General features: G+C 37.7%; 13 protein-coding genes across 14 annotated transcripts; 7 read left to right on the top strand and 6 right to left on the bottom strand.

Annotated features, from left to right (window-relative positions):
* Nucleotides 1–6: 6 nt before the first annotated feature.
* On the bottom strand, nt 7–873 carry LOC105312950 (dnaJ homolog subfamily C member 4-like). Its single transcript, XM_011405986.2, has one exon. It carries the CDS (start codon nt 789–791, stop codon nt 129–131), a length of 663 nt encoding a protein of 220 aa, XP_011404288.1. The 5' UTR covers nt 792–873; the 3' UTR covers nt 7–128.
* Nucleotides 874–908: 35 nt separating this feature from the next.
* Nucleotides 909–2,793, top strand: LOC100638470 (band 7 protein AGAP004871-like). Of its 2 annotated transcripts, none has more exons than XM_019997370.1 (9): nt 909–1,057; nt 1,144–1,295; nt 1,353–1,425; nt 1,478–1,560; nt 1,673–1,876; nt 1,955–2,010; nt 2,057–2,135; nt 2,202–2,410; nt 2,592–2,793. In XM_019997370.1, exons 1-9 carry the CDS (start codon nt 1,003–1,005, stop codon nt 2,620–2,622), a joined length of 942 nt encoding a protein of 313 aa, XP_019852929.1. In that variant the 5' UTR covers nt 909–1,002; the 3' UTR covers nt 2,623–2,793. The 2 variants fall into 2 exon arrangements, with proteins under 2 accessions (XP_019852929.1, XP_003387043.1); XM_003386995.3 differs by having other exon boundaries at nt 2,202–2,420; nt 2,596–2,793.
* A 95-nt stretch (nt 2,794–2,888) lies between these two features.
* Nucleotides 2,889–4,597, top strand: LOC100638855 (erythrocyte band 7 integral membrane protein-like). The gene is made up of 8 exons (XM_003386998.3): nt 2,889–3,024; nt 3,174–3,283; nt 3,343–3,415; nt 3,553–3,635; nt 3,692–3,895; nt 3,960–4,015; nt 4,077–4,155; nt 4,207–4,597. Exons 1-8 carry the CDS (start codon nt 2,970–2,972, stop codon nt 4,435–4,437), a joined length of 891 nt encoding a protein of 296 aa, XP_003387046.1. The 5' UTR covers nt 2,889–2,969; the 3' UTR covers nt 4,438–4,597.
* A 155-nt stretch (nt 4,598–4,752) lies between these two features.
* Nucleotides 4,753–6,217, bottom strand: LOC100639612 (60S ribosomal protein L7a-like). The gene is made up of 7 exons (XM_003387004.3): nt 6,162–6,217; nt 5,892–6,042; nt 5,690–5,839; nt 5,415–5,635; nt 5,188–5,258; nt 5,080–5,139; nt 4,753–5,016 (listed from the first exon to the last, which is right to left on the bottom strand). Exons 1-7 carry the CDS (start codon nt 6,162–6,164, stop codon nt 4,839–4,841), a joined length of 834 nt encoding a protein of 277 aa, XP_003387052.1. The 5' UTR covers nt 6,165–6,217; the 3' UTR covers nt 4,753–4,838.
* Nucleotides 6,218–6,228: 11 nt separating this feature from the next.
* On the top strand, nt 6,229–6,948 carry LOC100640879 (mediator of RNA polymerase II transcription subunit 22-like). The gene is made up of 3 exons (XM_003387013.3): nt 6,229–6,375; nt 6,435–6,521; nt 6,626–6,948. The coding sequence occupies exons 1-3, from the start codon at nt 6,268–6,270 to the stop codon at nt 6,833–6,835; spliced, it is 405 nt and encodes a 134-aa protein (XP_003387061.1). The 5' UTR covers nt 6,229–6,267; the 3' UTR covers nt 6,836–6,948.
* A 2,137-nt stretch (nt 6,949–9,085) lies between these two features.
* On the bottom strand, nt 9,086–11,092 carry LOC100638090 (surfeit locus protein 1-like). Its single transcript, XM_003386992.3, has 8 exons — nt 10,997–11,092; nt 10,747–10,957; nt 10,458–10,643; nt 9,677–9,749; nt 9,561–9,608; nt 9,403–9,517; nt 9,274–9,355; nt 9,086–9,218 (listed from the first exon to the last, which is right to left on the bottom strand). Exons 1-8 carry the CDS (start codon nt 11,031–11,033, stop codon nt 9,152–9,154), a joined length of 819 nt encoding a protein of 272 aa, XP_003387040.1. The 5' UTR covers nt 11,034–11,092; the 3' UTR covers nt 9,086–9,151.
* Nucleotides 11,090–11,800, top strand: LOC100637962 (prefoldin subunit 6-like). The gene is made up of 4 exons (XM_003386991.3): nt 11,090–11,201; nt 11,245–11,315; nt 11,357–11,481; nt 11,573–11,800. Exons 1-4 carry the CDS (start codon nt 11,132–11,134, stop codon nt 11,700–11,702), a joined length of 396 nt encoding a protein of 131 aa, XP_003387039.1. The 5' UTR covers nt 11,090–11,131; the 3' UTR covers nt 11,703–11,800.
* On the bottom strand, nt 11,655–13,231 carry LOC105312956 (kynurenine formamidase-like). Its single transcript, XM_011405995.2, has 10 exons — nt 13,047–13,231; nt 12,861–12,959; nt 12,751–12,802; nt 12,612–12,697; nt 12,450–12,522; nt 12,299–12,396; nt 12,176–12,254; nt 11,986–12,130; nt 11,837–11,941; nt 11,655–11,786 (listed from the first exon to the last, which is right to left on the bottom strand). Exons 1-10 carry the CDS (start codon nt 13,183–13,185, stop codon nt 11,754–11,756), a joined length of 909 nt encoding a protein of 302 aa, XP_011404297.2. The 5' UTR covers nt 13,186–13,231; the 3' UTR covers nt 11,655–11,753.
* Nucleotides 13,232–13,281: 50 nt separating this feature from the next.
* On the top strand, nt 13,282–18,253 carry LOC100637837 (TBC1 domain family member 23-like). Its single transcript, XM_019997369.1, has 13 exons — nt 13,282–13,464; nt 13,519–13,742; nt 13,937–14,141; nt 14,400–14,523; nt 14,604–14,728; nt 14,834–14,987; nt 15,092–15,202; nt 16,441–16,539; nt 16,693–16,894; nt 16,955–17,082; nt 17,138–17,197; nt 17,288–17,622; nt 17,860–18,253. Exons 1-13 carry the CDS (start codon nt 13,304–13,306, stop codon nt 18,122–18,124), a joined length of 2,193 nt encoding a protein of 730 aa, XP_019852928.1. The 5' UTR covers nt 13,282–13,303; the 3' UTR covers nt 18,125–18,253.
* A 257-nt stretch (nt 18,254–18,510) lies between these two features.
* Nucleotides 18,511–21,545, bottom strand: LOC100637714 (coiled-coil domain-containing protein 151-like). The gene is made up of 14 exons (XM_003386989.3): nt 21,396–21,545; nt 21,223–21,344; nt 21,088–21,168; nt 20,736–21,020; nt 20,560–20,682; nt 20,389–20,511; nt 20,292–20,337; nt 20,068–20,174; nt 19,921–20,022; nt 19,536–19,648; nt 19,340–19,442; nt 19,081–19,236; nt 18,823–18,925; nt 18,511–18,756 (listed from the first exon to the last, which is right to left on the bottom strand). Exons 1-14 carry the CDS (start codon nt 21,478–21,480, stop codon nt 18,614–18,616), a joined length of 1,692 nt encoding a protein of 563 aa, XP_003387037.3. The 5' UTR covers nt 21,481–21,545; the 3' UTR covers nt 18,511–18,613.
* Nucleotides 21,546–21,645: 100 nt separating this feature from the next.
* LOC105312954 (phospholipid phosphatase 6-like) lies at nt 21,646–22,612 on the top strand. The gene has a single exon (XM_011405994.2). The coding sequence runs from the start codon at nt 21,743–21,745 to the stop codon at nt 22,454–22,456; it is 714 nt and encodes a 237-aa protein (XP_011404296.1). The 5' UTR covers nt 21,646–21,742; the 3' UTR covers nt 22,457–22,612.
* Nucleotides 22,573–25,803, bottom strand: LOC100632624 (cyclin-dependent kinase 9-like). The gene is made up of 4 exons (XM_003387033.3): nt 25,669–25,803; nt 25,478–25,559; nt 25,314–25,404; nt 22,573–23,563 (listed from the first exon to the last, which is right to left on the bottom strand). The coding sequence occupies exons 1-4, from the start codon at nt 25,758–25,760 to the stop codon at nt 22,728–22,730; spliced, it is 1,101 nt and encodes a 366-aa protein (XP_003387081.1). The 5' UTR covers nt 25,761–25,803; the 3' UTR covers nt 22,573–22,727.
* A 50-nt stretch (nt 25,804–25,853) lies between these two features.
* On the top strand, nt 25,854–27,135 carry LOC100639864 (actin-related protein 2/3 complex subunit 5-like). The gene is made up of 5 exons (XM_003387006.3): nt 25,854–25,964; nt 26,006–26,085; nt 26,298–26,400; nt 26,571–26,747; nt 26,892–27,135. Exons 1-5 carry the CDS (start codon nt 25,929–25,931, stop codon nt 26,952–26,954), a joined length of 459 nt encoding a protein of 152 aa, XP_003387054.1. The 5' UTR covers nt 25,854–25,928; the 3' UTR covers nt 26,955–27,135.
* The last annotated feature ends 195 nt before the right edge of the window (nt 27,136–27,330 follow it).

Raw genomic sequence — 27,330 nt, 5'->3', positions numbered from 1 at the left:
AAAATTGAATAAAATTAATTTTAATGTGCAAAGATAAAAATAAATAAAACATTACAATTATTATGACTATGAAACCATAGATGAAACTATCCTACTGTTCCTACATTTATTATTTCTGGATTATTAGACTATCTGATTCTATTTGACTCTTTCACTTTCTCTGCCAGTGCCAGCAGCTGTTCTTCTACTGAGCTGTTCTTTGCTTTCTCTCTCACTCTCTCATAAATGAGTGAGTTCATCCTACTCTCTTCCTCCTGCCATTTCTTAAACTTCTTATGGGCCCAGTTTATCCTGATCGAATGCACTATGGTGACTACTGACATGAGGAGTAAAAGATACTTTACTACACGAAAGTGACTCTTTTGAACTTCTTTTGGTGAACGTGCTCTATCAGTTGGTTCATAATAATAATAAGTAGTAGTCCTGAATCCATAGTTTGAACTGGGTCCATAACTTGAACTGGATGTAGGGTTCTTCTCGTAACTCGGTCCACCATTTCTCCTGTAGTATTCAGCCATGGCTAGTTCTCGGTCATATTGTCTGCGTAATGATGAATCAGATAGTGTTGAATATGCTTCATTTAATTCTATAAACAATTCTTTTGGAGGTGGATGAGAAGGGTTTGAGTCTGGATGATATTTCTTTGATAATGTGAAGAAAGAGTCTTTAATCTCTTCTTTGCTCGCATTCTTTGGTACAGAAAGCACCTCATAGAATGTCTTGAACCGACAGGAAAGCAGAGGCAGTCCTCTTCTCTTTAAATTGAGCCTGTGACCAAAGAAATAGGACATGCTACCAATTTTTTATCATAATTTCAGTCACTCCACATTGAAGTGATGCAAGAAAGAATAACAAGAAAGCCACACCCATTCTAGAGTTTAGCCACGCCCACACAAATTTTGCAGAGGTGAACCTCGCCCTCTTCCTCCAGTGACCCCTGCTTGTTTCTTGTAATTGTCCTCCCCTGATCTTTCCTCTTGATTCTGCTCTGCCTCTAGTTATATGTCAGCTGAACTGGAGGACATGGCGGCCAGAGAAGAGTATCAACAAGTAAAAGGTGAGTTATGGCAGCCTCAAGCAGCTACAAGGAACAAGCTTTGCTGTAAATCGGCTTGTAGAACGAGTTCTATTTTATAATTATAGAGAAACCCCAGACTAGCCACCCCATCCACGGCTGGGATGACCAGGAAGAATCCGCCGGCTGTGGCTCGTCTTTATGTACCGTTGTCCTCATAGTAGTCTCCGTTTTCCTGGTTCTGATATTCTTTCCTTTCTCCTTGATCATGCTTATTAAGGTAGGGCGCCATAAATGATTATGTAAGTGTGATAATGTGCTCCCCTTTTATTTTAAGGTTGTGCCAGAGTATGAGAGAGCTGTTATTTTCAGACTGGGACGTCTTATGGACAGAGAAGCAAAAGGGCCTGGTAAAGAACATCACTAATCAGAAAAGATTGCCATTTTTATAATTATTTATAGGTACTTTCTTCATCTTGCCTTGCATTGATCGCTATCAAACTGTGGACTTGAGAACAAAGTCGTTTGATGTTCCTCCACAAAATGTAAGCATGCAACTATGCATGTAATAGCAGCTGGAGTTTTGTTCCTTTTGAATTAAAGGATTTATAATACCTTTAACATATTTTAAAAGTTCTTTCTCTCTCTCTCTCGTAGATCCTCACCAAAGATAGCGTCACTATTTTGGTTGATGCCGTTGTTTATTATAAAATATTTGATCCTGTCATCTCGATAACCAACATCCGTGATGCCGGGTGGGGTACAAGGCTATTGGCTCAGACTCTCCTTCGTAATGTGCTCGGTTCTCACTCTCTTGGAGACGCAATGACCAATAGGGATCTGCTTGCAAACCAGCTGCAGGTAAAATTTGAATTATTTAAGACATTGTGCTAAGAAGATGTGACAATAATAATTATTTTCTTTCATTCTCTATTTTAGCAAAGTTTGGATGAAGCCACTGATCCATGGGGCGTTAAAGTGGAGCGTGTTGAGATGTAAGTCTTTCAGTTATTATTAAAAACCTGTCACTCTTTCTTTTAGTAAGGACGTGAGACTGCCACAGAACCTCCAACGAGCAATGGCTGCCGAAGCTGAAGCAACAAGAGAAGCCAAAGCTAAAGTATGCTACCCCACCTTCTGCACTTTAAAAATTAATATCCTCTCTCTCTCATTCTCTCTTTACTAGGTGATTGCTGCTACTGGTGAAATGAGTGCTGCTCGTGCCCTAAAAGAAGCAGCTGAAGTGATTGCTAATTCTCCCACTGCCTTGCAGCTTCGCTACCTACAGACCCTCAATGTCATTGCTGCAGAGAAAGGCTCCACCATTTTGTTCCCGATACCTATGGACATGCTTGGAGGAATGTCTGCCTGGGGAGCAGGGCTGGGAGGAGGAGGAGGAGGACAGGTTAGACCCTGCGTTTATTTATAGTAACAGCATAGCCATATAAGGAAGAACCTATTTTTAGTAACGAGAGTAGTGCTATGTTAATTTGTGTCCAACTATGTAGTTTGTGATTTGTTACTAGCAACACTGGTTTTGCTTTGTCTTGAGATTTCTTTGTTTTTCTTTCTCTTTACAGGGACTGGAACAGCCATCAGTCATATAATTACAACCTTTAGAACATACAGCAAGTATCGGATCTGCTGTGAACATTAATTATAACTTTAAGCTACAGAAACCGTCTATTGACACATTACACACATACACTTTGTCGTCTTGTGAGCCTTTGTTACCTCTTTTACAAACTTTAGTTTCAATATATTGAAAAGAAGTGTGATACAGTGATAATGTATGCAGCTGCTGTGTCATGGTTTGTCTGCCAGTAATGATATTCATGAGTTATTTCCGTATACTGAGTTTGTAATTTCATTTCCTCAGTATATCTCCGCATTCTTTCTCTACAAGGGGCAGGGAAAGGTCAAGGGATCTTGTTTTTTGTCTTTTTCGTTAGAAATGGCAACTGAAGACCAGCAGATTGTAATGGAGAGCCAACCACAGCAGCGTGCTGGTAAGGAAAAGGTTGCATTCATTCTTTACGGGACTGCTTTGGAGCTTGCGATAGCTCCCATTACAATTGTCTTGTATGGGCGGGAGAGATCTCGTACAAGCCAAGTTGCAAGGTCTATGCATTATTATCCCTCTCTTTGTACTATGTAGAGCTCAATGTAGACGAGTCTGATGTTGGAGTAGTCTATTACATAATGGCTGGGATCTCCTTCATCTTCATAATACTGTTCTTTCCTTTCTCCCTACTCTACACAATCAAAGTAAGGAATGATGTTCACAATGTCACCATAACTCCTCTCTCTCTCTGTGCTCCTCTCAGATTGTTACTGAGTATGAAAGAGCTGTTATACTGAGATTGGGACGATTGTCCTCAAGGAAAGCTAAAGGACCTGGTAAGTAGCTCTCTCTTTTAAAAATAAACCGTTTGGTACTTTAATGATTCATTCCACCTGATACAAGCTGATTTGATCTGATACAATTGTTAATATTATTATTATTATTATTATTATTTTATTTATTATTAATTCAGGTTTATTTTTTGTCATTCCTTGCACTGATACTGTCAATAAAGTTGATCTGAGAACAATCTCGCTGGACATACCACCACAAGAGGTTAATAACATGTGTCATGATGTACACCACTCCTCTCTCTCTCTCTCTCTCTCCAGATTCTTACCAAAGACAGTGTGACAGTCCGTGTTGATGCTGTTGTGTTCTACCGAGTGTACAACCCAACAATGTCTATCCTAAATGTTGAAAACGTCAATTCTGCTACTTACTTTGTAGCTCAGACGACCCTAAGGAACGTACTGGGAACTAAGAAACTCTCTGAGTTACTGACAGACCGTGACGCTATTGGTGATGAGATGCAGGTACTAATGTGTGTCCATTACTGATAGCAAAATGAGTGATTTGTGTCTTTTCATTTTTTTATAGCAAATTTTAGACGAGGCAACAGATCCATGGGGTGTTAAAGTAGAGCGCGTTGAAATGTAATAATAAAATATTAATAATAAATAATAATAATATTTCATGTCCTCTATAATCTTATAGTAAGGATGTCAGTCTTCCCCAGCAGCTGCAGCGAGCAATGGCTGCTGAAGCAGAAGCCTCTCGTGAAGCCCGTGCTAAAGTAAGACCCACCTTACATGTGTTACCATGACTACAAGCCCCGCCCATATAGGTGATATCTGCCGAAGGTGAACAGAACGCTTCTCGTGTGTTACGTGATGCTGCTAACATTATGGACGAGAGCCCCGCCTCCTTGCAGCTACGATACCTCCAGACTCTCAACACCATTGCTGCCTACAATAACCACACCTACGTGTTCCCTCTGCCTGTTGATCTTATGATGAAGCTAGTCTCGGGGGTAACCGCTAATAATCAACAAGGAGGGGGCGGGGATCAAAAGTGATGGGCATTAATTAGAGTTGAGCCGTACACGTCCATCCGCACTGACTTAAGTTAATGTAGTGAACTATTATTAATAGTTGTTTTTGCTTATTATTGTCTTTTGTCTCGTATGCACTTTCCTTTTAAAAAATATATCATTTTTGAAAACCATGATCATGACACACTCATCATTAACAATGTTAGATCTAGAGGGAGTTTAGGAGACCTACTCTTAGGTCTCCTAAATCAGCTTTTGGTCTCTGATATTTAGCCTAGGCGTGGCCATTTTAAGTTAGACTGGTCTTCCAGATCTAACAATGTCTATTCACATCACGTGTGCAGTGTTTTTCAACATTTATTAACAGATCAATAATATTCATTATCATAATTTTAGAAATTATTTTCAGAACAAGGACAGTCTCTCTACATTCCCATTTTAGACGCCAGTTCTTTAGCCTTTGCCTTCTCAATCTTAGCCCGCACTGCCTGAGCTTTGGAACCAACAATGCCCCCGCCCCATCTCCTCCTTATCTCATCAAAACGATCATTGTAATTATTCCTGATGGATTCAACAAGATTGTTAAAAGAGCTCTTGTCTTCACTGAGAGAGAGAAAGAGAGAGAAAGAGAAGTAAGAAGTGTTTAAGACTTGTTATTATTCTTACGGTTTAATTTGAGCTAGTGCTACAGCAGTTGCTGTCTTCTTGTGAACAATTCTGCCCAACCTAAGGAGGTCAGTATATTACAATGGATGCACACCAGTGATCCAGTACCTTGATTTGCTCTTGACTATACAGTAAGGAACGTTCATTCTTCTACACAAAGCAGGCAACCAAACTACAAGCTATGGAGAGGGAGAGATTATGACTAAGAAGATTGTAATGCTTTACAGCAAGAAAAAATGGCTATGAGTGGACAATTTAGCAGCCATGTGTCATTAAACATGCTTACAATAAAGAAAAATGGTGGCCATCATTAAAAATAGTTTGGTGCTGCTTACTTCAATTGGGTCCACATCATGAGCAATGGCTACCAGGATTGCTTTCTTCTGTTCTATCAGTCGGGTGATGTTATGGATCCCATATTTCACAGCAATGATCTTCTTGACAGCCGGTAGCTGACCGCCTTTAGCCTTTGTCTTTGCAAGATTGCGCAATCTCTCGCGTTTTTGAGCCTTTGACTCTGGACGATACTTGTGAAAAAATTTAAACAGCTGAGTAACTAAATTTTTAAAAAATTAAATAAAACTGAGAGACAATCTCTCGTTCCACTGACCAGTTGGTTTCTCCAGTGTGTACGTGAATTGGTTGATGGTCGGAGGGACTTTCAATCGCTGATACAAAATACGTCTTTGTCTCTGGATACGAACATAACGTGGCCACTTGACAAACCGAGTGAGGTCACGCTTTGGCTGAATATGACCACCTGCAACAAGATATTATAAATAAATTAATAATTATACTAATTTTAAACGTACCAATGCCATAGTTGCGTGTCCTTTTCTCAATAAGAGGATTCTTTGACTTCTTCTTCTTGACCTTCTCTTCCTTTGCAATGTAAGGAGCAGGTGCTACCTTTTTCGATTTGGTCGTCCTAACCACCTTCTTGACAGTCTTTGCTTTCGGTGGCTGGAGGAGTAATGGATACAAGAATATAAATACGAGGTATTGGAGGCCAGCAAGAATGAATAATGATAAATATGAAGGAGATTGGAAGAGATCCTTACAACACAAGATAATAAACTCACCATTTTGATGTTCCTAAAAGAAAGAAGCACGTGGAGAAGGTGGGAGTATTGAAGAGAGGTGTGGTCAAAATTCTACACCACACCCACTCTAGTCACGTGCGAAGGCATGGCCACAAAAAGAGATGTGGTTCAGATTTCTTCTTATTCAAGGAGACTTAAAGACAATGTCAAATCAATGCTGGACAACTATGGAGAAATACTGAAAGCCGCAAAAGTGAGTTGTGCTCGCGTGATCTCACATGCGGTCACGTGACCATGTCTCTCCTATTGTAGGTGTCGTCAAGTGAAGGACAGAGCAGCGAGTATGAGGCCAACGTTTATCGAGTTGAGAACGAGATTGAAATAAGAGCAGCTAACATTGTAAGACGGGAATCAAAATTATTTCATTTTATTTAACTAGCCACACCCTCCAATTAAGTCTTAATTAGTGTTTAGCAGTGTAATTTTTTTCTTTTCCTTTTAAGGTAAGAGCAGCTGAATCTTTATCTCGGTTGGTCTCGGAGCTCAAAGAGTACCTAATCCTTCATGATTTCTCTGCCATCAATGACTCACTCACCAAAAGAGCTACTGAACTTGAACAGCATCAGAAAACTCTTTTACAAGACTCCGAGCGACTTTTCTTATCTGCAAAGGAGAGAGAGCTAAAGGCTATCGAAGGAGGACATAACGTTTGAATTATTTTTTAACACTAACAATAGTTCTATAATAATGTTTATGCTTAATAGAAGATTCAGTATAGAATTGGTCAAAATTTTACTGGCTCATCTTGGTAAAATTTTATCCTTTATAGAGTGTGAACATTACTATTGTGTTGTTATCATAATGATAGATATATCAGTGTCAGCTATTATAATCTCTTTATGCTGATTCAGTAGCAAATATTATAGAATGTCAGCCCTGGGAACAAGAAATAATTGTGATGTCAATAATGATAGATGGAGCATTACAAGACGTGGGTTCCTATCTTATCCAGTTCCACTTCAAATCCAGTGCCTCCTATTTGTAATAGGTAACTTGTTTGATAAATATGGCAAACCTATTCCTGGCCTAGCATTACTACCTTCCTCTATTCGTTTTAAACTCCTCCTCCTCCTCCCTGCAATAGATGTATGTCAACTAGAAACTACACCAGTAACTTGTGATATATTAATGGATGAGATATGGGAGAGACTGTACAAGGAGAGGATCCCACTACAGAAATTCTATTATTATAAAAATACTTTTAATATGGCTGATTCACCAAGCATATGGATGGAAAGAAACAGGTTGGATTTAAGTTGGAAAGACATATATTTCATTACAGTTTTTGCATGTGAGCAGTATCACTATTGTTCATCACATGAGAATGTATCATGCAAGTGTCAATATTTCTTATCCCTTGATCTACTGTACAGTATTTATACATTAGACAATGATGGATCAGTGATACATCAGTGCTTTCCTAATGAAAGTGGATTAAAAGTCACTCATAACTTGTATCAGTATTATCATGCTTGTCAATGCACACCTAGATTTGTGCCAGGCTTTCACTTTAAGAGGTTTGTGGCTCCTTCAATTTCTGCAAAAGTTGACTACAAACTTTCTGTGATTCCATACTGGGACGTCATTAGTGCAATGATTGATCATCAAGTACCACTCAAGCATGTCACTATATCACCAGATCATATCAAGATTATTACAGATAATATGGGCCCACAGGTCAGTGGTAGGCTAGTCAAATTATTCTCATTTTTGGAGTCAATTGAAATATGCTCGTGTCATGTTGACAGTGCCGTCAAACTGAGCGAGTTCCTTGATTTGATTTTTGATGCAAACGAGTGTCAAATCAAATCAGCAGTGATACGAGATCACATCAACATTGTCAGTCCATTCTTTTCCAAGCACAAAGAATCACATCACTTGAAAAAGTTGGAAGTTTCCTTAGACGTTAAAGAGTTTTCAAATACACCAACACTTGGTACCAACAGACCTTGCACTACTAAGGCTTCAGAGTATATCAATAAGATCCTCCGATGTCAGAGAGGACTGGAGGAATTTAATTGTCATTTTACTGATCGAAACTTTCATTTTGGAAACATACATCACTTAGGGTCTTTAGACTCAGTGACAGATTTATTCTATCGGCCAGGATTCAAGGTACTCAGCTTTGATAACGATGGTTTTTATGGAGACACTTTATTTGAGAGCATCTTGGACTTGCTAGGTCATTTCTTTTTATCTCCCTATCCAGTGACACTCCATCTATCACTGAAGTTTTCGCATTACAACATCTATCAGCCACAACCAGAGGAACTGCCAGTACACAAAGACCAAAAAGAGAAAACTCTCTCATTTTCAAACTGTGGGTACTTTCCATACTCCTCTTCCATTCTCCCTAAAATCCTCAAACTGAAATCATTACAAATCAAAGAGAATGAATGGGCTCATGTGCAAAACTTCACATGTCTACAATCAATAGTGGCCCACAGATTCAGTCTGTCCATTAGGGAAACAACCACATCTATTAATATCCATTATTTAAAGTCAATACTCAATACAGTCCAAGCAAAGGAATGGGATCTATCCATTATCATGAAAAATGAAGGACGGCTTGCAAAGATATTTATAGAATTACTAGGAGATGTATTAGCTGGTGGAGAGATGCTGCTACTGAGAGATCATGGAGTGCATTGGCTTGAAGAGGAGGTGATCAGACTTGCATTTGAGACCATATTTTGCTCCATGTCACTTTCAAGAGTTGATCCTTATTTCGAATTAGGACTACCGTCTTCTTCTTTAAATAGCAAGGTTGCTGAAATAGCTCTTAATGAATGGAGAAAAAGTGGCTCAACGAGACTTAAAAGAATTAGAATTTTTGGAGAACTTAAGGACATCAGCTCTGTTACTTTGCTGTCAGAGATGGCAATTGAAGTGACAGTAATTAATTAATGGGTGTGGCTAGTTATTAACAATACTGACTTTAATACAACAAAACTAAAGCAGTTCAAGTTTCATCTTTTCTTCACTTTTTTCCAAAGCTGCCAGAACATGTAACCAGTTGCTAAACTCAATGCATACCTAATATTAATTAATTAATTAATTAATTTTAATAAACAGCCACGCCCATCCTTACCATGTGAATACATATTGAAGGTGCTCATTTCTCAGTTTAACTTTAGTTTGGCCACCAATCGGGCCACCCTTTACTGTTGTAGCTATTAATTAATTAATTAAAATCAAATAATTAATATTCATTGATTACTTGCATCAGCGTCAACCCATATAGTGTCAGTGTGGGCGTGGTTTGACATTGCTTCCAAATCTCTCCAGGCCCAGTAGTTATTCTCTGGTTCGTTCTTCGGTCCGAAGAGCCCACGCTACGAGAGAAAACTTACTTAAAAATTATCTTTAAAAGCTTACTGTATCTCCAGTCCTCACTATAGCTGTTATTTCTATTTCTCCTTGAACCTGGTTAATACATCATATTACATCACATTACATCATATTACATCACATTACATCATAGCATTACTAACTTGACCATGTGGTCTCATACTTGGATCCATTCTTGCTTTAGGTACCCACCCTCTGTTTACTAATACGTCACTTCTAAATAATACATAGAATATAATAGTATTGAAACCAGTGGCTGTAGTTTTGGTTTTTAAATTCACTCCGAAATCAGGCCAAAGTCCCTGTACTATAGTACATTGTCATTGGCCAAATTTTGCCAAAAATGGAAAGTAGAGAATTCTCCTCTTTTATTACATTTCCTGATACATATACATGTTCTTATGTTGCGTAGAAAGTTTGAGCTGATTCCGATCAAGTTTGGATTTTTAACGATTTTTCAAAGTTGCTCCAAAATCGGACAAAAGTCCCTGTACTATAGTACAGGGTCGTGAGCCAAATTTTGCCAAAAATGAAAAGTAGAAAATTCTCCATTTTTATTACATTTCCTGATGCATATACATGTTCTTATGTTGCGTAGAAAGTTTGAGCTGATTCCGATCAAGTTTGGATTTTTTACGATTTTTTTAAGTTGCTCCAAAATCGGACAAAAGTCCCTGTACTATAGTACAGGGACAGTACAGGGACTTTGGCCAAATTTTGCCAAAAATGAAAAGTAGAAAATTCTCCATTTTTAATACATTTCCTGATACATATACATGTTCTTATGTTGCATAGAAAGTTTGAGCTGATTCCAATGAAGTTTAGATTTTTTACAAATTTTTTAAGTTGCTCCAAAATCAAGTAAAAATGGATTTTTAAAGAATTTTATCTTTAAAATCACCAAAATCTTACGAACAAACTTACTTTGTTTCATTGCAATGAAAAGGTGTAATGACAAAAGCCCCTGGTTCACTTCCTCTATTTCCTGGTATCGGTTTCTTCTCTTCATTGATTTGGACCCTTGGCCACATTAGCATCTCTCGGCTGTGGTCGTAGCTCCCGGTTAGCGTCACCCTCCGGTACTCAAACTCCTCCAGCTGGTCCTTTATGCTATAAAGAACAGCCAAGGGTTACTGAAGTTATGCTAATAATTAATTTCATTTATTTTGATTCTAGTGCCCCTCCCACTAATTAAATGGGTGTGGTCACTCACTCAAATGGAATTGGGACAGGAGATTTTAACATCTTCCTCTCCAGTCTGTCAATGAGGTCAACCTTCCATTGGAGACGAAAAATTTGCCAAGTTCCGAGTCCGAAAGTGGTAAAAGGTATTATCAGTAGCCAGAGGTGACGATTGCTTTGAGGCTGTGAGCCTTTAAATTTAGTAGCAAATCGCTTTTGATGGAACAGAAATAAACGGTAACCTACAAAGATGAAGACTAATAGATATAACTAATGTATACCTGTTTTAAAATTGGAATTAAATCTTTTCCAAAACATGATTACCAATGCTTACTATGGGTGGGCTCGACCACGCCTAGTTGGTCCACGTGTTAGCACGTGGGTGATGACTCAAGCTTAGCCCCGCCCTCTTAAACATGGCATCTCTTAAAGAAAAGGAGAAAGTCCTGCAGGACGAGATAGAGAAGTTCAAAGACATCCAGAAAGGTGAATTAATTTTAAATTAATTAATTTAATTTATTTAGTCCAGATATACAGAAATGTGTATCAAAGAGAAAACAACTGGAAGGACAATTAACTGAAAACAAGACAGTGAAGGAGGTATTGTGAAGCCACGCCCACTAATTAAGCATACCCTATAGGAAATGGATGTACTAGAAGATGATGCTGTCGTTTATAAATTAATTGGCCCCGCCCTAATCAAGCAGGAGCTTTCCGAAGCAAAAGACACAGTGGTAAAGAGACTTGACTTCATTGCTAGAGAAATGTAATAAAAATATTTATTAATTTAATGTGGGTGTGGTCAATAATTATACGTGCATTTCTCTAGTTATTAATGTTAATTTATTATGACTCAGCTCTAGTTGTGAAGACCTGTATAAAGAGTACGAGAAGAAGCAGGAGGGTATGACTGAGAAACTAGCGAAACTGCAACAAGAGTATCAGAAAGCTGTCATTGCAGCTGGCGGCGGAATGATGAAAAAATAACAATCATTACCATAATTTATTAAAAAAATAATTAATAACAAGAATTGTGTCTTAAATTTCTTTACATATAAACTGTATCATTATCTGTAATAAATCAATTATTATTATCAAAATAACACCAGGTGCTACTAAACCTTGGTAACTTCATGCTCTTCACTGTACATCTTCTCCACGTAACTAAAATGGTCGTCTTCTTCCAATATTTCTAATTTAACATTGATCCCTGCGTCTTCAAGAACCTACAAAAATGTTTTCAACATTTTTCATGAGGACTTTGACCTACTTTTTGATAAGATTCTCTCATTTTTTGAAAACTTGTCGGATCAGATTTTCCCTCAACCAATAAACAGGGAAAACCTTTGGGTACTAAGTCACGGAGTTTCTCAATGCAGTTAGAACCCAGCGGACTGTAATCACGGACTTCTTGACTTTAATAACAATTGATAATAATTATTGTCATTAATTAATCTCACCCTGTCAGCTGCAACGGATCATTTACATAACATTTTTGAATCGGGACTAAATCATAAACTCCACTAAATAAAATGGCACCTAAAATTTGATGTGTAAGTTATAAATTTTTCAATCCTACTAACCATGGAATGGGTATTTATCTAGTCCGTACTCTCTCCAATTAGTTGCTAGCATTACTGATGAAAGGTGACCACCTGCTGAATTCCCGCTAATTATTATTCTAAATATTAACCAGGGATATTAAAGTATAAATAATAATGTACTCAGCTATACTTTTTGTTTGGAAATTTCTTGTAAATGAAAGCACATCCTTCTCTACACTGACGAACAATTTCAGTCATGTTAGCTACCAACAAAAACAACAACAACAACAACAACAACAACAACAATAATAATAATAATAATAAATGCTTTTGCATGTCACATGATTGTCACCTGATGGAGCAAGTTGATAGCCAATGGAAACTAAGATCACATTATGGGCCGACAACGGAATGGCATGCCCACCCGACTCGTCCAAACTAAAATTGAAATATTTATAAAAATAAAGTGATTCTCTTTATTTCAAACTTGCCTCAAAGCCTGCCAATAGCCTCCATGAAAAAATATCATTATTCTAGTTTCAGCTAACAAGAAGACAAGTCAACATTTTGCAACGTGAAGGGTAGCTGCTAAAAGGCTTACCATTGACTTGAGGTGGATAATAAATATCTAGTGATTGACCAGTCCCGTTAAATATCACTCCTAAATCACATTCCACAGTTTCCCTAGCTCCTTTTGTAGCTGTAGAGACAAAAGAAAGAGAGAGAGATTGTGAAAGGGGGAGGCAATAGCAGCAGGAGCTCTTTTTGAAATATCATTCCTTTTTACATTTTTGAAGTGCTGCTGTGTGTCTGTCTACTACAGTAGCTCTGTCTGACATTGCAAACTTGCTAGGAGAGAAATGATGATCCAATTCCTCTCTAGACATTGAGGAATAAAACTCCATCCTTAGCTCATTAATATTCATGAGAGTAAGGACCACTCATCACGCAGCTAATTAGCTAATTAAAATAAAATCACTGTGAATTCTTGTTGTCAAGGCAACGATTCATTCTAATTAATGCCCTCACTTGTTGTGAAACACAATGGACGACAAGACAGAAGAATTGAGCGATGATTTCCTTAAAGAGATCGAGGAGGTGCTTCAAGAAACGAGCATAGAAGGAGAAGAAGGGGAACCCAAGGAGAATGAAACCGCCACTGAAGCTACTGGAGCAGACACTAATGGAATACAAGAAGCTAAGAAGTATATGTAACATCAACTCCTATTTTATCTTAATCCTATTATTGTTCTTCTTAGTATTTCTGATCTGACAGTATCAATACAGTCTGCTCTTGCTAAGAATGAGGACCTGGAGGTGTTACGTGAGCTGTGTTCGGCCGGTGTCCCTCCACTGGTCCGCGGTGACCTTTGGAGAGCATTCCTTGGGGTCAACCGACGACCGGACGCCATCGGATCATGGAACGGACCACTGGACTGTGAGAACCAGTCACTGATTCATCAAGACACTATCAGTCAAGCAAGTATGTACTATACTGTATCCACATGTACTGTAGTCAATAGAATGTAATATTATTAAAATTAATAGTTTTAAAGATATCTTTACACTATCCATTGTTTAAAAGTCAAAACAATTCATTATTATTAATATTGTTAATTAACATTCTTTTATTATTAAATTTATTAAATGAGCATCTCTCTCTCTCTCTCTCCCCAGTACGCTGTACCCAGTCAGAAGAGACCCAGGTTGGTCTGTCCACTACAATGGAGGAGGTGATCAGTTTTTACTCCAAGTCTCGTAATGTGACCTATACTACTGAGACAGGATGGGCGGAGCTACTGTCTCCTTTAGCATCTCTCGGTCTTTCAAAGAGTGACCTCTTTAATTGTCTCTACGTGCTCCTGGCTAAATTTATACCAAGGTAACGGCCAGCTAGTAAGAACAGCTGAAACTCGTTATTTAAAAGTTACATGTACCAGTATAGCCTCTCTTAATGGACACTCTCTATAGCGTACACCTCCATTTAACGGACAGCACCTAGTGTACCAATTACATTCCTTACTGTATAAAATAACCTCCACATAAAGGACACCTCTGTATAACAGAGACACTTTCAAAGTGTCCATTATATAGAGGCTAGGTCTGTATTTCTATATATCCTGTCTCTCCTCTTTGTTAGGGACTGTAGAGGAGGAGGGAGGCCGTTTGACTTGTTCAGATTATTATTGTTATATCATGACCCTAACTTATGCTCCATTCTTGACACAAGGAAACTGTATCCACATCTGTATCTGCAGCCATGGGTAAGAATAAATAAATAAACAAAATAATAAATAAATAAATGTATAAATAAATGTTGTGAATATTTTTGTTGTTTTTGTAGCTGAGGAGTATATTCTCCAGTCAGTGTTCGGTAGGTGTGGTACATACCTTGTGGGATCTTTATCTAATGGAGCGTGATCCTTTCCTTGTCTTCTTTCTAGCACTGGTAATGGTCATTAATGCAAAGTAAGTTTAACTGTACTAAAAATTTAATTGAATGCTGTACTTTGAAACTAATCTTGCATTAATATCTCATTGATATCTCACTGATATCTTATTGATATCTCATAGAGAGTTGATACAGGAGACCCCAGTAGACACTCCAGTGGATGATCTGAACTCAATGATACTAACCTTACCTCAACAGCTGACATCAGAAGACATCACTGACCTCTTCTCTTTAGCTCAGTACTATGCAGTTAGGACTCCACAGAGCTTTAGAAAAGTAATTAATAATAATGATAATAATAATAATAATAATAATAATAATAATAACGATAATAATGATAATAAAGTGTTGGTGATTATTGAATTGTTTTATTCTCGTAGGATTATCATAATATGTTATTTGGTACCAGTAGGAGTGTCTCATCAGTAAGTACAGGTGCTCTCTGTCTCCCTGTACAAATGCAGGAGGTGATTGACTCACTAACTAACGAGGTAGCGTTATACCTGTACATGTACATTTTTATAATATTTCCTGATACATATACATGTTCTTATGTTGCATATCAAGTTTGAGCTGATTCCGATCAAAGTTGGATTTTTCATGAATTTTTTTAAATTGCTCAAAAATCAGGCCAAAGTCCCTGTATTATAGTATATGGTATTTCATGAAAAATGGCTCTGAAATCACCCCAAATTTTTATTACATTTTTTGATACATATTGATGTCCTTATGTTGTGTAGAAAGTTTGAGCTGATTTTGGCCTAAATTTTTCAAGTTACGGCCATTTAAAGAAAACATCAAAAATCTAAAAAATACCCAAGGCTATAGTCCATGGTTTTTTCAAAAAATGGCCAAAAAATGACCCCCAATTTTTATTACATTTTCTGATACATATTGATGTCCTTATGCTGTGTAGAAAGTTTGAGGTGATTCCGAATTCAATTTTTTAAGTTACGGCCATTTTAAGAAAACATCAAAAATCTAAAAAATACTCAAGGCTATAGTCCATGGTTTTTTCAAAAAATGGCCAAAAAATGACCCCCAATTTTTATTACATTTTCTGATACATATTGATGTCCTTATGCTGTGTAGAAAGTTTGAGGTGATTCCGACTTCAATTTTTTAAGTTACGGCCATTTAAAGAAAACATCAAAAATCTAAAAAATACCCAAGGCTATAGTCCATGGTTTTTTCAAAAAATGGCCAAAAAATGACCCCCAATTTTTATTACATTTTCTGATACATATTGATGTCCTTATGCTGTGTAGAAAGTTTGAGGTGATTCCGGCTTCAATTTTTCAAGTTATGGCCATTTTAAGAAAACGTCAAAAATCTGAAAAATACCCAAGGCTATAGTCCATGGTTTTTTTCAAAAAATGGCCAAAAAATGACTCCAAATTTTTATTACATTTTCTGATACATATTGATGTCCTTATGCTGTGTAGAAAGTTTGAGCTGATTCCAACTTCAATTTTTTAAGTTACGGCCATTTTAAGAAAACATCAAAAATCTGAAAAATACCCAAGGCTATAGTCCATGGTTTTTTCCAAAAAATGGCCAAAAAATGACCCCTAATTTTTATTACATTTTCTGATACATATTGATGTCCTTATGCTGTGTAGAAAGTTTGAGCTGATTCTGACTTAAATTTTTCAAGTTACGGCCATTTTAAAATACTTTGAGTCTCATTTCAATGAAGTACATTATATCCTCTATCTCCTGGTTATAGACTGCTGCTGGTATTAAGTATTTCATTGTTGATTGCCGTCCATTGCAACACTTCAGTGCTGGACACATCCAGGGGGCTATGCACATGGACACTGACCTGGTGAGTCTATCAGTAATGAATATTGACATCTAATTTAACATACACAGTACAAGTACATTTTAATGTCATGAATGCACTGTACCTTACCTCTTCAATAGCTTATATGTGCTGAATTTATTTATTTATTTTATTTTTATTTTAATTTTTTTGAAGTTGTTACATTCGCCTAAAGACTTCTCCACTGCGATGGACAGGCTCTGTGATCGTATCAAACAAAATGGCGGAGAGAACGGAGAGCACCTTTGCTTCCTTGGGTCAGGGAGAGAGCAAGAAGACCAGTATATGAATATGGTCTTGGCTAAGTTCCTTCAGCAATCAGTTCCTTACATCAGCATAGCTAGGGGAGGCTTCCTAGGTAAAATAATAATAATAATAATAATAATAATAATAATAATAATATTTTTATTTTTAAAAGAGATGTTGAGGCTACTTGGAGCAAGAGCTGGTCAGTTGTTGGAGGACTTTGATTCTGAGCTATGTCATCAGCTCTACGAGGACTCCAGGGCATCAAGCAACCCATCACCATCACGCAGTGACTGCAACGTAAGTATTTATTCATTTATTTATTTAATTCTATTTGTTTTTATTTATTTATTAGTCTGATAGTGATACTGAAGCTCATCTTGGATATTATTACAAGCAAAGACTCCAAGAGAAAGTGAGAATGAAAAAATACCATTTTATAGCAAAAAATACAAAACCTCCTTGCAATATTAAACCACCAATTATTATTATTATTATACTTTAGAGTGCTCAGATCTATACATCATTAGCAGCTGGCTGGAGAGACAGGTCCCAAAGGCTCCGAGTGAGAATGGGCGAGTTATGGAAGTCACGACAAGTAGCGGCTTACAAGCAAAGACCTCTCGCTGGAGAAGAGAAGAAGAAAAATGGTCGACGGTATCACAACTTGCCAGAGAATGTTTTTGTGATTGCGGACGACGAAGAAGAGGAGGGAGAGAGAGAGGAAGTAGGCGGAGCTGAGAGTGAACTTGTTAATATTAGTCTATATTCAACTTCACCCGAAATACTTCACTCATTCCCTTGCACTGAAGTTACTGATACTGGACACATGGCTACAAGGTAACTGTATACACGTACAGTATAGTCTCTCTTAATGGACACTCTTTATAGCGTACACCTCCATTTAACGGACAGCACCTAGTGTACCAATTACATTCCTTACTGTATAAAATAACCTCCACATAAAGGCACCTCTGTATAACAGAGACACAGTGTCCATTATAAAGAGGCTAGTCTGTACATGTATTTGTAATTTTTATATTTTTAATATTTTTCTTTTCTTTCTTTCTCTCCTAGTCATCTCCTCTTAACTAGTAAAGATTTGATAATACTACGTGAAGCTCCAGACAGGGCTGGTTGGGGTCGTATCAAACATCGTGAGAACTTATTAACAATTTTAAAAATCACCGCCAAAAAGCATCACCCAGACATTGTCACGTTTAAGTTCGGTCACCATGACAACGGTGCGATCGTCTTGACCCACCAGATTAGAGTGAGACTACCTAACACTCGTAAAGCAACTGAAGCTATTAGGAACACAGTGGAACAGGCAAACAAATAATAACAACAACAACAACAACAACAATAACAATAACAATAATAATATTGATACATGTACACGTGTACTTTATGATTTCAGTTTTATTCAACTCTAGTCTGTACAGCGTCTGACAGTTTTTCTAATTTTAAATGCTTTAATTAATAATTATTAATTAATAATAAAGCTACACAGCCTTGATTGTAATCATTATTATTACGGTTGTAGCTACTCATTACCCTTGCTTTTATTAATAATAATTAATAATATTTAATTTAATGTTTATTATGTACATCACCAGCTGGCTCTAACTAATTTTTCAATAATAATAATTTGAATTGCAGATACAAAAGAGCATCAGTTAGTTTTTGGACATAATTTTTTGGCGCATTTTCACTCAACCCAACAGCTGCTGCCACAATAAGAGTTATTCTATAATAAAACCAATACAGTATAATGATATCTATTATAATAATGATGTATGTTGTATAGGCAAAGTTAGTTGGTTAGGCTTTAGCGTCTTTTCTGTTTCCCTTTGTTATCTTCTTCCTCTTCGTCATCTTGTGGTTTCTTCTTAGTCTTAGAGTCCACCAGCAGTTGAGTCTCTCTCTTCATCGTCTCTCTCATGAGTCCTTCATCTTCATCATCACTCTCATCTAGGAAGAGGAGCAAAGAGATAATGATCAAGAGACTGGTTTCCATTCCAGTGTTGTCTTACGTACCATACAGTTCCCCTCGTTGGGCCCCAGTGTTATCCTTAGGTAGTACAATACGGACATTAGTTCCTCCAGCTGTGTAAGACCCACCTTCAACTGTTTGACGAAACTAAACGTAATAAAAATAATATTTCATTTTAATAGTCTTTTTTCAAGTGTTGGGGTTTGTTTCTACTATTAAGTTGATGATGTTAGTCACTTTATTTCAACATCTTTTGTTAAACTATCAGCCACAGTTTGAAAGTAGACATTATATTGCAATACCTCTTCATCCTCCATTTCTTTTTGTATTGTATCAAGATCCCTTGATCCTAGTTCTTCAACGAGTGACACCAGCTTCACTTCGCATTCTCCTAGCATTTCAATGATACCCTCTTCGCTCCCGGGCTCAAGATGAGGCTTAAGAACATGAGTATGAGGCTGCAGGTATGGGAATGGAATAATGGGAATGAGTATGGCTAACAATTCGATATATGTAGATAATACAAGCATTGAGTGATCAAGACAACAGTTATATTCTCACTGCTTTAATGTGCTGCAGTTTCTCTGAAAGGTGTGTTATTCCTGCTTTAACTTGTCCTAATAGTCTACCAGCTCTGTCAGCTTTAGAATCACTATCAGTGCACCTGTATTAATAGCAGCATAAATAATGCCAGTGATGTATTCATCATAAGGAGAGAAGGAGACAATATAGCATCAATGTTAATAGTGTTCCTTGCCTAGCTTTAGCTTCACTGAGGTGAGACTGCACTTCTTCCAGTAGCCTCTGACCACTGGACATCCTTTCTTCACCGGAATACTTCATCTCTTCAAACTGAGCTTGCAACTTATCCTGTGCAGTAAATAAATAAAAATAATTTATTATACTTTCTCTTGCATGAACATGTAGTAGAATGGCATTTTATGATTATTTTTAAAGTTCAAAATCTGGCCAAAATTCCTGTACTGTTATAGTACAGGGTTACAAGCCAAATTTCACCAAAAATGAAGAGAACTCTCCACTTTCATTACATTTTCTGATGCATATACATGTACTTATGTTGCATAGAAAGTTTGAGCTGATTCCAATCAAAATTTAGATTTTTAAATAAATTTTAAAAGTACCTTTTCCTCCTTGAGTCTGGCCAGTTGTTTAGTGTGTTCATCCTTCAGTTCATTTAAGTGAGTCCGTGTCTCCTGCTGGTTCAGGAATCTATCAACAACCTCCTAATATGGATATCAAACAGATTATAGAAAACGAGTTTTTCAAACCTGTATATCCGAAACACCAGTTGCATCTTTGATTTTAGCAAAAGCCTCTTCATAAGAAGTGATCTTTTCTTCCTGTTCCTGAATACTTTGATCATCACCTTCAGATACTGCAAGATAATGCATAATCATACATTAATTATAAGATAATGAATAATTATACATTAATTATAATAATTAATGCAAAATTATACATTAATTAATGCAATTTTCTGTAATTATCTTACATTGAGCTGCAGATTCTTGAGCTATTGATATTCTTCTCAACTGCACCTGATCAAATCAGATCAAAATATGATGTACAAATACATGTCTTTCTCTTACTCTTTTTTCCACTTTCTCTGCGAGGTCTTTTTTCTCTTGTGCTTTCTTCCGATAACTATCAAGTGTCTTCTCTCTTATTTTCTTACTCTCAGCCACCATTACCTCTTGATTTTGTAACTCAGCCTATAAGAAACAGAATTAGCTCAACCAATGTCTGTCAGTTTATCATACTTTAGTCATTTCTCTTGCAGTATCAGCATCATTATTCATTGATTGTAGCCCCAGAAGGTTCTTCTTTCTTGAGCTGATAGATTTCTTGAGTTCAGATATTTCATTATCATAATTCAACCTCTCCTAGATATGATACACATGGCAGCATGTTTTTTGCATTTTATACTAGTACTAACTAGTTGCATTTTCTCTAATATTCCTTTGTATATCTTCTGTATCTGATTAGCTTCATTAGACTGGATGATGGCCCTATCCAACTGGTTCTCTAGTGCCCTTAGCTTCTTTGCATTCTCACTCTCTCCTGCTGGAGTGCTAGCAATGGCTTCTGTCTCACTCTTCATGTGGGCAAGCTCTTTTTGTAAAGACTCAAGCTGTCGCTGCTTATTCCTTGCTGTGTATTGGAGGGCATTTCTCTTCTTTATCAGCTCACAAACAGCCTGATCAAACCTGCTGTGAGCCTCCTGTATAAAATATAATCACAATATCAACAGCTTTTATTGTGTGGACTAATTCTTGATTGATTCTTACATGAGCAGGCAAACCTCTGAGGTCTGGAGGTGGCCTCATGTTATTTTCTTTAAAAACTGAACCCACCACATCATCATCAGCCTAAAGGAGGAGGAGGTGTTACTGCAATATAAGGAAGGAACTGGCTTGTCTTACAGCCATTTTCCTTGCCAGTTTCATCCTTAGCTCTTTGTTCTCTCGTCTCAGATGTTGTATCTGTGTCCTGTTCTTTTCCATTTCAAACTGTGTGTTCTCATAATGGGCCTTCTTGTCACCATCTAATATATTATAGGAAAGTGGTGAAGTATAACCATAATTATGTTCTTTACCCAGGAGAGTGAGCTTCTTCTTTAACTCATCTATCTCATCTTTAATGGAGTCAATACGACGAGCAGTGCTTGTGCTAGCAGCCATTCTTACCTCAAACAAAACACAGAGTAGCCTAGCTAGGTATATTGTGTGGTAGCTATAGCAACAGTAACCACACCTACTAAATGAGGTTGCTAGGTGGGCAGTGTGCAACAATTTAGCTCCACCCTTTTTACAGCCACACCCATAAGTTGGAAACTTCCTTTTCTAATGTCAACACATGATCAGCTCATGCTAAAGTTGCTGTGACCTCAACTCGACTGTTGGAGATCTCCTCTTTAACTCTTTTGCTGACTCACTGAGAGCAATGTCCTCCTATTACGAGTCCAATAAACTGAATCCTCCTTCTCCAGAGTGCCCAGCAGTTGGTGAGGTTTCCTCTTACAGGCCGAGCCGTCTTTTCACTGCACTATCAGCAGCAGTCACCTCCTCACATCCAGGAGATCCCTCCTCCCTTCTTGAAGGATTACTTTCATTAGATGCTTATCTCACTCGCCGCTTAGCTTTATGCGCCTCTAGCAACAGCTCACTCCATCAAAAAATCCTGAGATATCTCTGCTATGCACTGGAGCTATCTGGTCATGGGGTACCATGGTTTTCACTCTGTGGGCTCCTAGCAATTCTATACATACCAACTGGTAGCCATGTTCTATTCTCCTATCTCGTACACTTACTGTTCCTTCTCGTGGCTGATATCATAGTTGTAGCTCCGATAAAGTTATACTTTCAGAGACCAAGGCCCAGTTTCAACAAAGGATCCATTCCACTTTCGATATCTTCAGTCGATCAATACGCTTTCCCTTCAGGACACACATCTCGCTGTGTTGCTCTTGCTGCTCTCTTCTGTTATATGTCACCTTTCATTCGGTTGTGGTCCGGACTCACCATTCTCTGGGCAGTGTCTGTTTCTTTCTCGCGGATTGTGATTGGTCGTCATCATATTTTCGACGTGATTGCAGGTGCCATGGCTGGTGTAGTAGTTTTCGAACTGACAAAATTTTCAATTCAAATGGTGTTTTAATTAGACATATTTCTCTCTCCCTCTATCCTCATCACTTTTTATAGCCATTCACTCATTCTAGGCACTAATAAATAAATAACAATACAATGTCCCTTCTTATTTCTCATTGCTGGTCCTTTTTCTTTTTAAAAGAAATGAATTACATGATATTTGAAATAATGGTATTGGACAAATGACAAGAGAGAGGGAGAGGGAGGGAGAGAGAGAGAGAGAGGGTGTGATGTGTATGTCAAAATGTCATATCAAATTTCAAAGGAGCTGGCAGTAATGATCAGAAAACACGATCATGGACATTACCAGATACGACGTTTGGAGGTTGGGATTGTGTTGGGCGGGGCCCTGGGAGGGGCTTATGGCTCCCCGTGTGCATCACAAACATAGAACTCCGCAACGTTGAGAGGGTTTTACTCAAATCAGTGGGGAGTGGGTCCTTCCAAAAGAAGTCGTGTTCAAGCGTAGAGTCAGCATCAATCCTCTTCCTTGGGTCAAGCATCAATAGTTTATCAATTAAATCCAGGGCATAAGGATCCTCCACAAAATGTCTGAGCCTCTCCTTCAATTTACGATTCTCTTTCTGCGGTAGCTCCAGCTTCTGATAATATTCCAATTTCTCTACCCCGGCCCATTCAGTGGGCGAAATTGATCCACACAACTGGCAAATGAGAGTGATTTGCTTCTGCTCTGTATCTCCTTGCATGATCGGTCTTCTTGTCCACATCTCGGCCATTATGCAACCGGCCCCCCACATGTCAATGGGGGGGCCATAGTTCCTCTCGCCCAGAAATAGTTCAGGGGGTCTGTACCATAGTGTCACGACCCGGTTTGTATATCTCTGGTTGGCTCCTTTGTTTAAAGCTCTTGCTAGACCGAAATCAGCTAATTTGAGTTCGCCTTTCCTTGTGACGAGAATATTACAGGACTTCATGTCTCTGTGAAGTATGTTGTTCCCGTGGATATAAGCTAAAGCGTTGAAGAGTTGCTGCATGATGTTCTTGATCTCAGAGAGGGAGAACTTGATCTCTTTGCATTCTAAGAGGCCAGCTAAGTCGTGTTCGCAGAAATCCAACACTAAATAAATACTGCCTTTGTCTCTGTTGTAAGGAGTAGCTGAAAGAAATAAAAGAACTTGTAAATGCATTAGTAAGAACACTTTTATAATGAGGACATTTTGTAATGTCCCAATTGGTACAAGCCTATACAAGAGTACCTCTGAAATGAGGACACCTCTGTATTAAGGACTAAGGACAGGTAGTGTGTATCCTTAATAAAGAGGCTACACTGTAAATGTATTAAGGACAGGTAGTGTGGGCCCAATGGTGTCCTTAATAAAGAGGCTACACTGTACATGTATTAAGGACAGGTAGTGTGGGCCCAATGGTGTCCTTAATAAAGAGGCTACACTGTACATGTATTAAGGACAGGTAGTGTGGGCCCAATGGTGTCCTTAATAAAGAGGCTACACTGTACATGTATTAAGGACAGGTAGTGTGGGCCCAATGGTGTCCTTAATAAAGAGGCTACACTGTACATGTATTAAGGACAGGTAGTGTGGGCCCAATGGTGTCCTTAATAAAGAGGCTACACTGTACATGTATTAAGGACAGGTAGTGTGGGCCCAATGGTGTCCTTAATAAAGAGGCTACACTGTACATGTATTAAGGACAGGTAGTGTGGGCCCAATGGTGTCCTTAATAAAGAGGCTACACTGTACATGTATTAAGGACAGGTAGTGTGGGCCCAATGGTGTCCTTAATAAAGAGGCTACACTGTACATGTATTAAGGACAGGTAGTGTGGGCCCAATGGTGTCCTTAATAAAGAGGCTACACTGTACATGTATTAAGGACAGGTAGTGTGGGCCCAATGGTGTACTACTAGTTTGTGCCCATTGTCCTCAATTAATGACACAAAAGGTGTACAATAGCAAGCAAACATATTTTCAATGTAGCGTCTAACACCAAAGAACATAATATGTGGACACACACACACTTAGCAATAGACCATGATAGAGAAGGAGAGAGAGAGAGGGAGAGAGAGAGAGGGAGAGAGAGAGAGAGGGAGAGAGAGAGAGGGGGGAGAGGGAGAGAGAGAGGGAGAGAGAGAAAGAGGGAGAGAGAGAGGGAGAGAGAGAGGGAGAGAGAGAGAGAGAGAGAGAGAGAGAGAGAGGGGGGGGGAGAGAGAGGGGGGGAGAGGGAGAGAGAGAGAGAGAGAGAGAGAGAGAGAGAGAGAGAGAGAGAGAGAGAGAGAGAGAGAGAGAGAGAGAGAGAGAGAGAGAGAGAGGGAGGATTTTTAAAATTACAAACCGTTGCTAAGTCATTGATTCAATTAGTAGTATAGTGCCAGTCCATATATGTTGCAGTACAATTAATGATCGACAGCCAAATAACGATAATAGATCATTATCTTGTTTACTACACAGAGTGACAATAATAGTGGCAATACTGAGAAAATGGCTGCCAACTTTTGCAACTTAGAAAATTTGTAAAAAATCCAATTTCGATCCGAATCAACTCAAACTTTCTACGCAACATAAGAACATGTATATGTATCAGGAAATGTAATAAAAATGGAGAATTCTCAACTTTTAATTTTTGGCAAAATTTGGCTCGTGACCCTGTACTATGGTACAGGGCTTTTGCTCGATTTTGGAGCAACTTAAAAAATTTGTAAAAAATCCAATTTCGATCCGAATCAACTCAAACTTTCTACGCAACATAAGAACATGTATATGTATCAGGAAATGTAATAAAAATGGAAACTTGTCATTTTTGACAACATTTGGCCAGAGACCAGCCTGTACTATAGTACAGGGACTTTGACCCGATTAATGTAATATAACTTGACACTATAGTTTTTACCTTTTGATCTACATATCTCCACAAGGTTAACGATATTGTTGTGCTGCAGCAACTGAAGTATCCGTATCTCTCTCAGAGCTGTCATGGGGAACTGAAATACAGCAATAATAAAATTACAATCAATTTAACACGATATTATAATTAAAGTTAGATATTGTACTCACTCCTTCTTTCTCGTTCTCCATACAAACTTTCTTTAGCGCAACAAGTCGACCCGTTTTTCTGTCTTTGGCCTTAAAAACCTCACTATATTATAACAATCAATAATAATTAAAATTTAATACATATATAATAATAATAATAAATGCCTAAATACGACCTTTATAAATTCTACAAGGTACTAATATTATCTTACCCAAAAGTCCCTTGTCCTACTTTAGTCAGTTTCTCATATTTCCCGACTTCAGGGCAGTAAGGCAGGTTTACAGTTCTCACAGGACCCGCCATTTTTATTAAGCTCCACCCTAAACCACACCTATTGAAGTATCCGGATGCAAACGAGAGTATACAAAATCTCCGCCCACAAAAGATTATACGGAAAGGAAAGCAGTTATACGGAGTATTACTAGGTTTACATTTGGTGTGAGAGACTAAGAGTTGAAGTTTTTGCCTAAAATGTCTAAAGTGACTCTTAGTACGGAGTTTAGGAAGGTAAGGGAGGGAGAGAAGGAGTGAGTCCATCTCTTCTGTAGGTTGATGTTGATGAACTAGACGAGGAGAAGTACCAGGACGAACCAGAAGGCGGAGATGATTCAGACTCCATTGCCAGCAGGTAACCTTAATTGATATATTAACATTATTAACATTTATGATTACTTACATCTCTTATTTATTAATATTAACATTTTGAAAAGTAAATGCCTAATTCCTTTTATGGCATTAATAAGTGGGACATTTCAACTGATTATTGACTTCATTAACTTGTTGTTATTGTTATTGTTGTTGTTGTTGTTGTTGTTATTGTTATTGTTGTTGTTATTTTAGGGAGGCCGAAGTTAAAAAGTTTATTTCTGGTGGTAAGAATTTTGAAGCTTTGAAGGCAGCTTTGGCCGACCCACCACTTCAGACTAAAGATGAAAAAGCAAAGGTAACTAATGAATTTACAATACACTGTAAAGCTGATAACTCTAATTCTTGTGAGTTTTAATTTTATGACCATAAGTCATTTAATATGCGCATAATTCTTTGTATCAAAGCCTCCTATATTACCAGCTGTACTCTACGTATTAATTATTCTATTTAATGTCACACCTTTAGAAACGTAACTTTGACATAGTCCTTGATGTCCTCACTCGTTTCAAGCAGTCGGACGTTGAGGAAGCTGTCAATAAGTTGAACTCGGACCAGGTTGACGTCCTCATGAAGTACATATATAGAGGGTTTGCCGAACCAACCGAGAACTCTTGTGGGATATTACTAGTCTGGCATCAATTTGTAAGTGGGTGTGGCCACTTAAAATGGGCGGAGCTTAGTAATAATTATGCATGTACTTGTAAAAGTTTTAAATTTTGTAGAAATTTTTGATAATGTGACAGATGTAAGTAGGTGTGGCTAGTTATTAATTAATTTTAATTACAGGCGGTTGCTTCGGGAGGCGTTGGCTCAATTGTCCGTGTACTAACTTCAAGACAAACCGTTTGAGGATGGAAAGAGATAAAAGAGATGAACGTCTTTTTATAACTCTTCCTGTCTCCTAATTAGTACTGTTGTATGCTGTGTCTTTAGATTCATTATTATTATTATTATTATTATTATTATTATTATTATTATTATCGTGTAGCTGTTGTAATTTATTACTTAATTCTCTTCTTTTTCTGTTTTATTAGTTTTCAATTTTTTATTATGCAAAAAAGACATTTCTCAAAACGAACACAAAAACATAAAAAAACCAAAAGCTAATGACACACACTCCATATTTAGTCATTAAAAATATCAAGAATCGTTGCCACATCTCTTCCAAATAATAACAGTTCCCTATGAAGAGACGGTAATAATTATAATAATTATATTATTAATA

Source organism: Amphimedon queenslandica, unplaced genomic scaffold (genome assembly GCF_000090795.2).
Source record: "Amphimedon queenslandica unplaced genomic scaffold, v1.1 AMPQUscaffold_13374, whole genome shotgun sequence".
Taxonomy (NCBI): domain Eukaryota; kingdom Metazoa; phylum Porifera; class Demospongiae; order Haplosclerida; family Niphatidae; genus Amphimedon; species Amphimedon queenslandica.
The sequence above is the reverse complement of the archived record's forward strand: the minus strand, read 5'-3'. Positions and strand labels throughout refer to the sequence as shown.

What these genes read in the sequence shown, in the direction of transcription:
- LOC105312950 (XM_011405986.2), bottom strand. Translation starts at nt 791, where the DNA reads ATGTCCTATTTCTTTGGTCACAGGCTCAATTTAAAGAGAAGAGGACTG.
- LOC100638470 (XM_003386995.3), top strand. Translation starts at nt 1,003, where the DNA reads ATGTCAGCTGAACTGGAGGACATGGCGGCCAGAGAAGAGTATCAACAA. An exon ending in TTGATGTTCCTCCACAAAAT is followed by an intron (nt 1,561 to 1,672) that starts GTAAGCATGCAA and finishes TCTCTCTCGTAG; the next exon opens with ATCCTCACCAAAGATAGCGT. An exon ending in GAGGAGGAGGAGGAGGACAG is followed by an intron (nt 2,421 to 2,595) that starts GTTAGACCCTGC and finishes TTCTCTTTACAG; the next exon opens with GGACTGGAACAGCCATCAGT.
- LOC100638855 (XM_003386998.3), top strand. Translation starts at nt 2,970, where the DNA reads ATGGCAACTGAAGACCAGCAGATTGTAATGGAGAGCCAACCACAGCAG. An exon ending in AAAGTAGAGCGCGTTGAAAT is followed by an intron (nt 4,016 to 4,076) that starts GTAATAATAAAA and finishes ATAATCTTATAG; the next exon opens with TAAGGATGTCAGTCTTCCCC. An exon ending in CTCGTGAAGCCCGTGCTAAA is followed by an intron (nt 4,156 to 4,206) that starts GTAAGACCCACC and finishes CCGCCCATATAG; the next exon opens with GTGATATCTGCCGAAGGTGA.
- LOC100639612 (XM_003387004.3), bottom strand. An exon ending in GACACGCAACTATGGCATTG is followed by an intron (nt 5,840 to 5,891) that starts GTACGTTTAAAA and finishes ATCTTGTTGCAG; the next exon opens with GTGGTCATATTCAGCCAAAG. An exon ending in ATAGTCAAGAGCAAATCAAG is followed by an intron (nt 5,140 to 5,187) that starts GTACTGGATCAC and finishes TGACCTCCTTAG; the next exon opens with GTTGGGCAGAATTGTTCACA.
- LOC100640879 (XM_003387013.3), top strand. Translation starts at nt 6,268, where the DNA reads ATGGCCACAAAAAGAGATGTGGTTCAGATTTCTTCTTATTCAAGGAGA. An exon ending in AAATACTGAAAGCCGCAAAA is followed by an intron (nt 6,376 to 6,434) that starts GTGAGTTGTGCT and finishes CTCCTATTGTAG; the next exon opens with GTGTCGTCAAGTGAAGGACA. An exon ending in AAATAAGAGCAGCTAACATT is followed by an intron (nt 6,522 to 6,625) that starts GTAAGACGGGAA and finishes TTTCCTTTTAAG; the next exon opens with GTAAGAGCAGCTGAATCTTT.
- LOC100638090 (XM_003386992.3), bottom strand. Translation starts at nt 11,033, where the DNA reads ATGTTTTGGAAAAGATTTAATTCCAATTTTAAAACAG. An exon ending in CCTGTCCCAATTCCATTTGA is followed by an intron (nt 10,644 to 10,746) that starts GTGAGTGACCAC and finishes TGTTCTTTATAG; the next exon opens with CATAAAGGACCAGCTGGAGG. An exon ending in TTTCATTGCAATGAAACAAA is followed by an intron (nt 9,750 to 10,457) that starts GTAAGTTTGTTC and finishes TGTATTATTTAG; the next exon opens with AAGTGACGTATTAGTAAACA.
- LOC100637962 (XM_003386991.3), top strand. Translation starts at nt 11,132, where the DNA reads ATGGCATCTCTTAAAGAAAAGGAGAAAGTCCTGCAGGACGAGATAGAG. An exon ending in AAAACAAGACAGTGAAGGAG is followed by an intron (nt 11,316 to 11,356) that starts GTATTGTGAAGC and finishes CATACCCTATAG; the next exon opens with GAAATGGATGTACTAGAAGA. An exon ending in GACTTCATTGCTAGAGAAAT is followed by an intron (nt 11,482 to 11,572) that starts GTAATAAAAATA and finishes ATTATGACTCAG; the next exon opens with CTCTAGTTGTGAAGACCTGT.
- LOC105312956 (XM_011405995.2), bottom strand. Translation starts at nt 13,185, where the DNA reads ATGAATATTAATGAGCTAAGGATGGAGTTTTATTCCTCAATGTCTAGA. An exon ending in GGCTATTGGCAGGCTTTGAG is followed by an intron (nt 12,698 to 12,750) that starts GCAAGTTTGAAA and finishes TTTCAATTTTAG; the next exon opens with TTTGGACGAGTCGGGTGGGC. An exon ending in CTATCAACTTGCTCCATCAG is followed by an intron (nt 12,523 to 12,611) that starts GTGACAATCATG and finishes TTTTGTTGGTAG; the next exon opens with CTAACATGACTGAAATTGTT.
- LOC100637837 (XM_019997369.1), top strand. Translation starts at nt 13,304, where the DNA reads ATGGACGACAAGACAGAAGAATTGAGCGATGATTTCCTTAAAGAGATC. An exon ending in GGAATACAAGAAGCTAAGAA is followed by an intron (nt 13,465 to 13,518) that starts GTATATGTAACA and finishes TGTTCTTCTTAG; the next exon opens with TATTTCTGATCTGACAGTAT. An exon ending in CATCACGCAGTGACTGCAAC is followed by an intron (nt 17,083 to 17,137) that starts GTAAGTATTTAT and finishes TTTATTTATTAG; the next exon opens with TCTGATAGTGATACTGAAGC.
- LOC100637714 (XM_003386989.3), bottom strand. Translation starts at nt 21,480, where the DNA reads ATGGCTGCTAGCACAAGCACTGCTCGTCGTATTGACTCCATTAAAGAT. An exon ending in CTGCAAGAGAAATGACTAAA is followed by an intron (nt 20,512 to 20,559) that starts GTATGATAAACT and finishes TGTTTCTTATAG; the next exon opens with GCTGAGTTACAAAATCAAGA. An exon ending in CTGGTGTTTCGGATATACAG is followed by an intron (nt 20,023 to 20,067) that starts GTTTGAAAAACT and finishes TATCCATATTAG; the next exon opens with GAGGTTGTTGATAGATTCCT.
- LOC105312954 (XM_011405994.2), top strand. Translation starts at nt 21,743, where the DNA reads ATGTCCTCCTATTACGAGTCCAATAAACTGAATCCTCCTTCTCCAGAG.
- LOC100632624 (XM_003387033.3), bottom strand. Translation starts at nt 25,760, where the DNA reads ATGGCGGGTCCTGTGAGAACTGTAAACCTGCCTTACTGCCCTGAAGTC. An exon ending in GTAGGACAAGGGACTTTTGG is followed by an intron (nt 25,560 to 25,668) that starts GTAAGATAATAT and finishes GTTATAATATAG; the next exon opens with TGAGGTTTTTAAGGCCAAAG. An exon ending in TGGAGAACGAGAAAGAAGGA is followed by an intron (nt 25,405 to 25,477) that starts GTGAGTACAATA and finishes GCTGTATTTCAG; the next exon opens with TTCCCCATGACAGCTCTGAG.
- LOC100639864 (XM_003387006.3), top strand. Translation starts at nt 25,929, where the DNA reads ATGTCTAAAGTGACTCTTAGTACGGAGTTTAGGAAG. An exon ending in TTAGTACGGAGTTTAGGAAG is followed by an intron (nt 25,965 to 26,005) that starts GTAAGGGAGGGA and finishes TCTCTTCTGTAG; the next exon opens with GTTGATGTTGATGAACTAGA. An exon ending in TCAGACTCCATTGCCAGCAG is followed by an intron (nt 26,086 to 26,297) that starts GTAACCTTAATT and finishes TTGTTATTTTAG; the next exon opens with GGAGGCCGAAGTTAAAAAGT.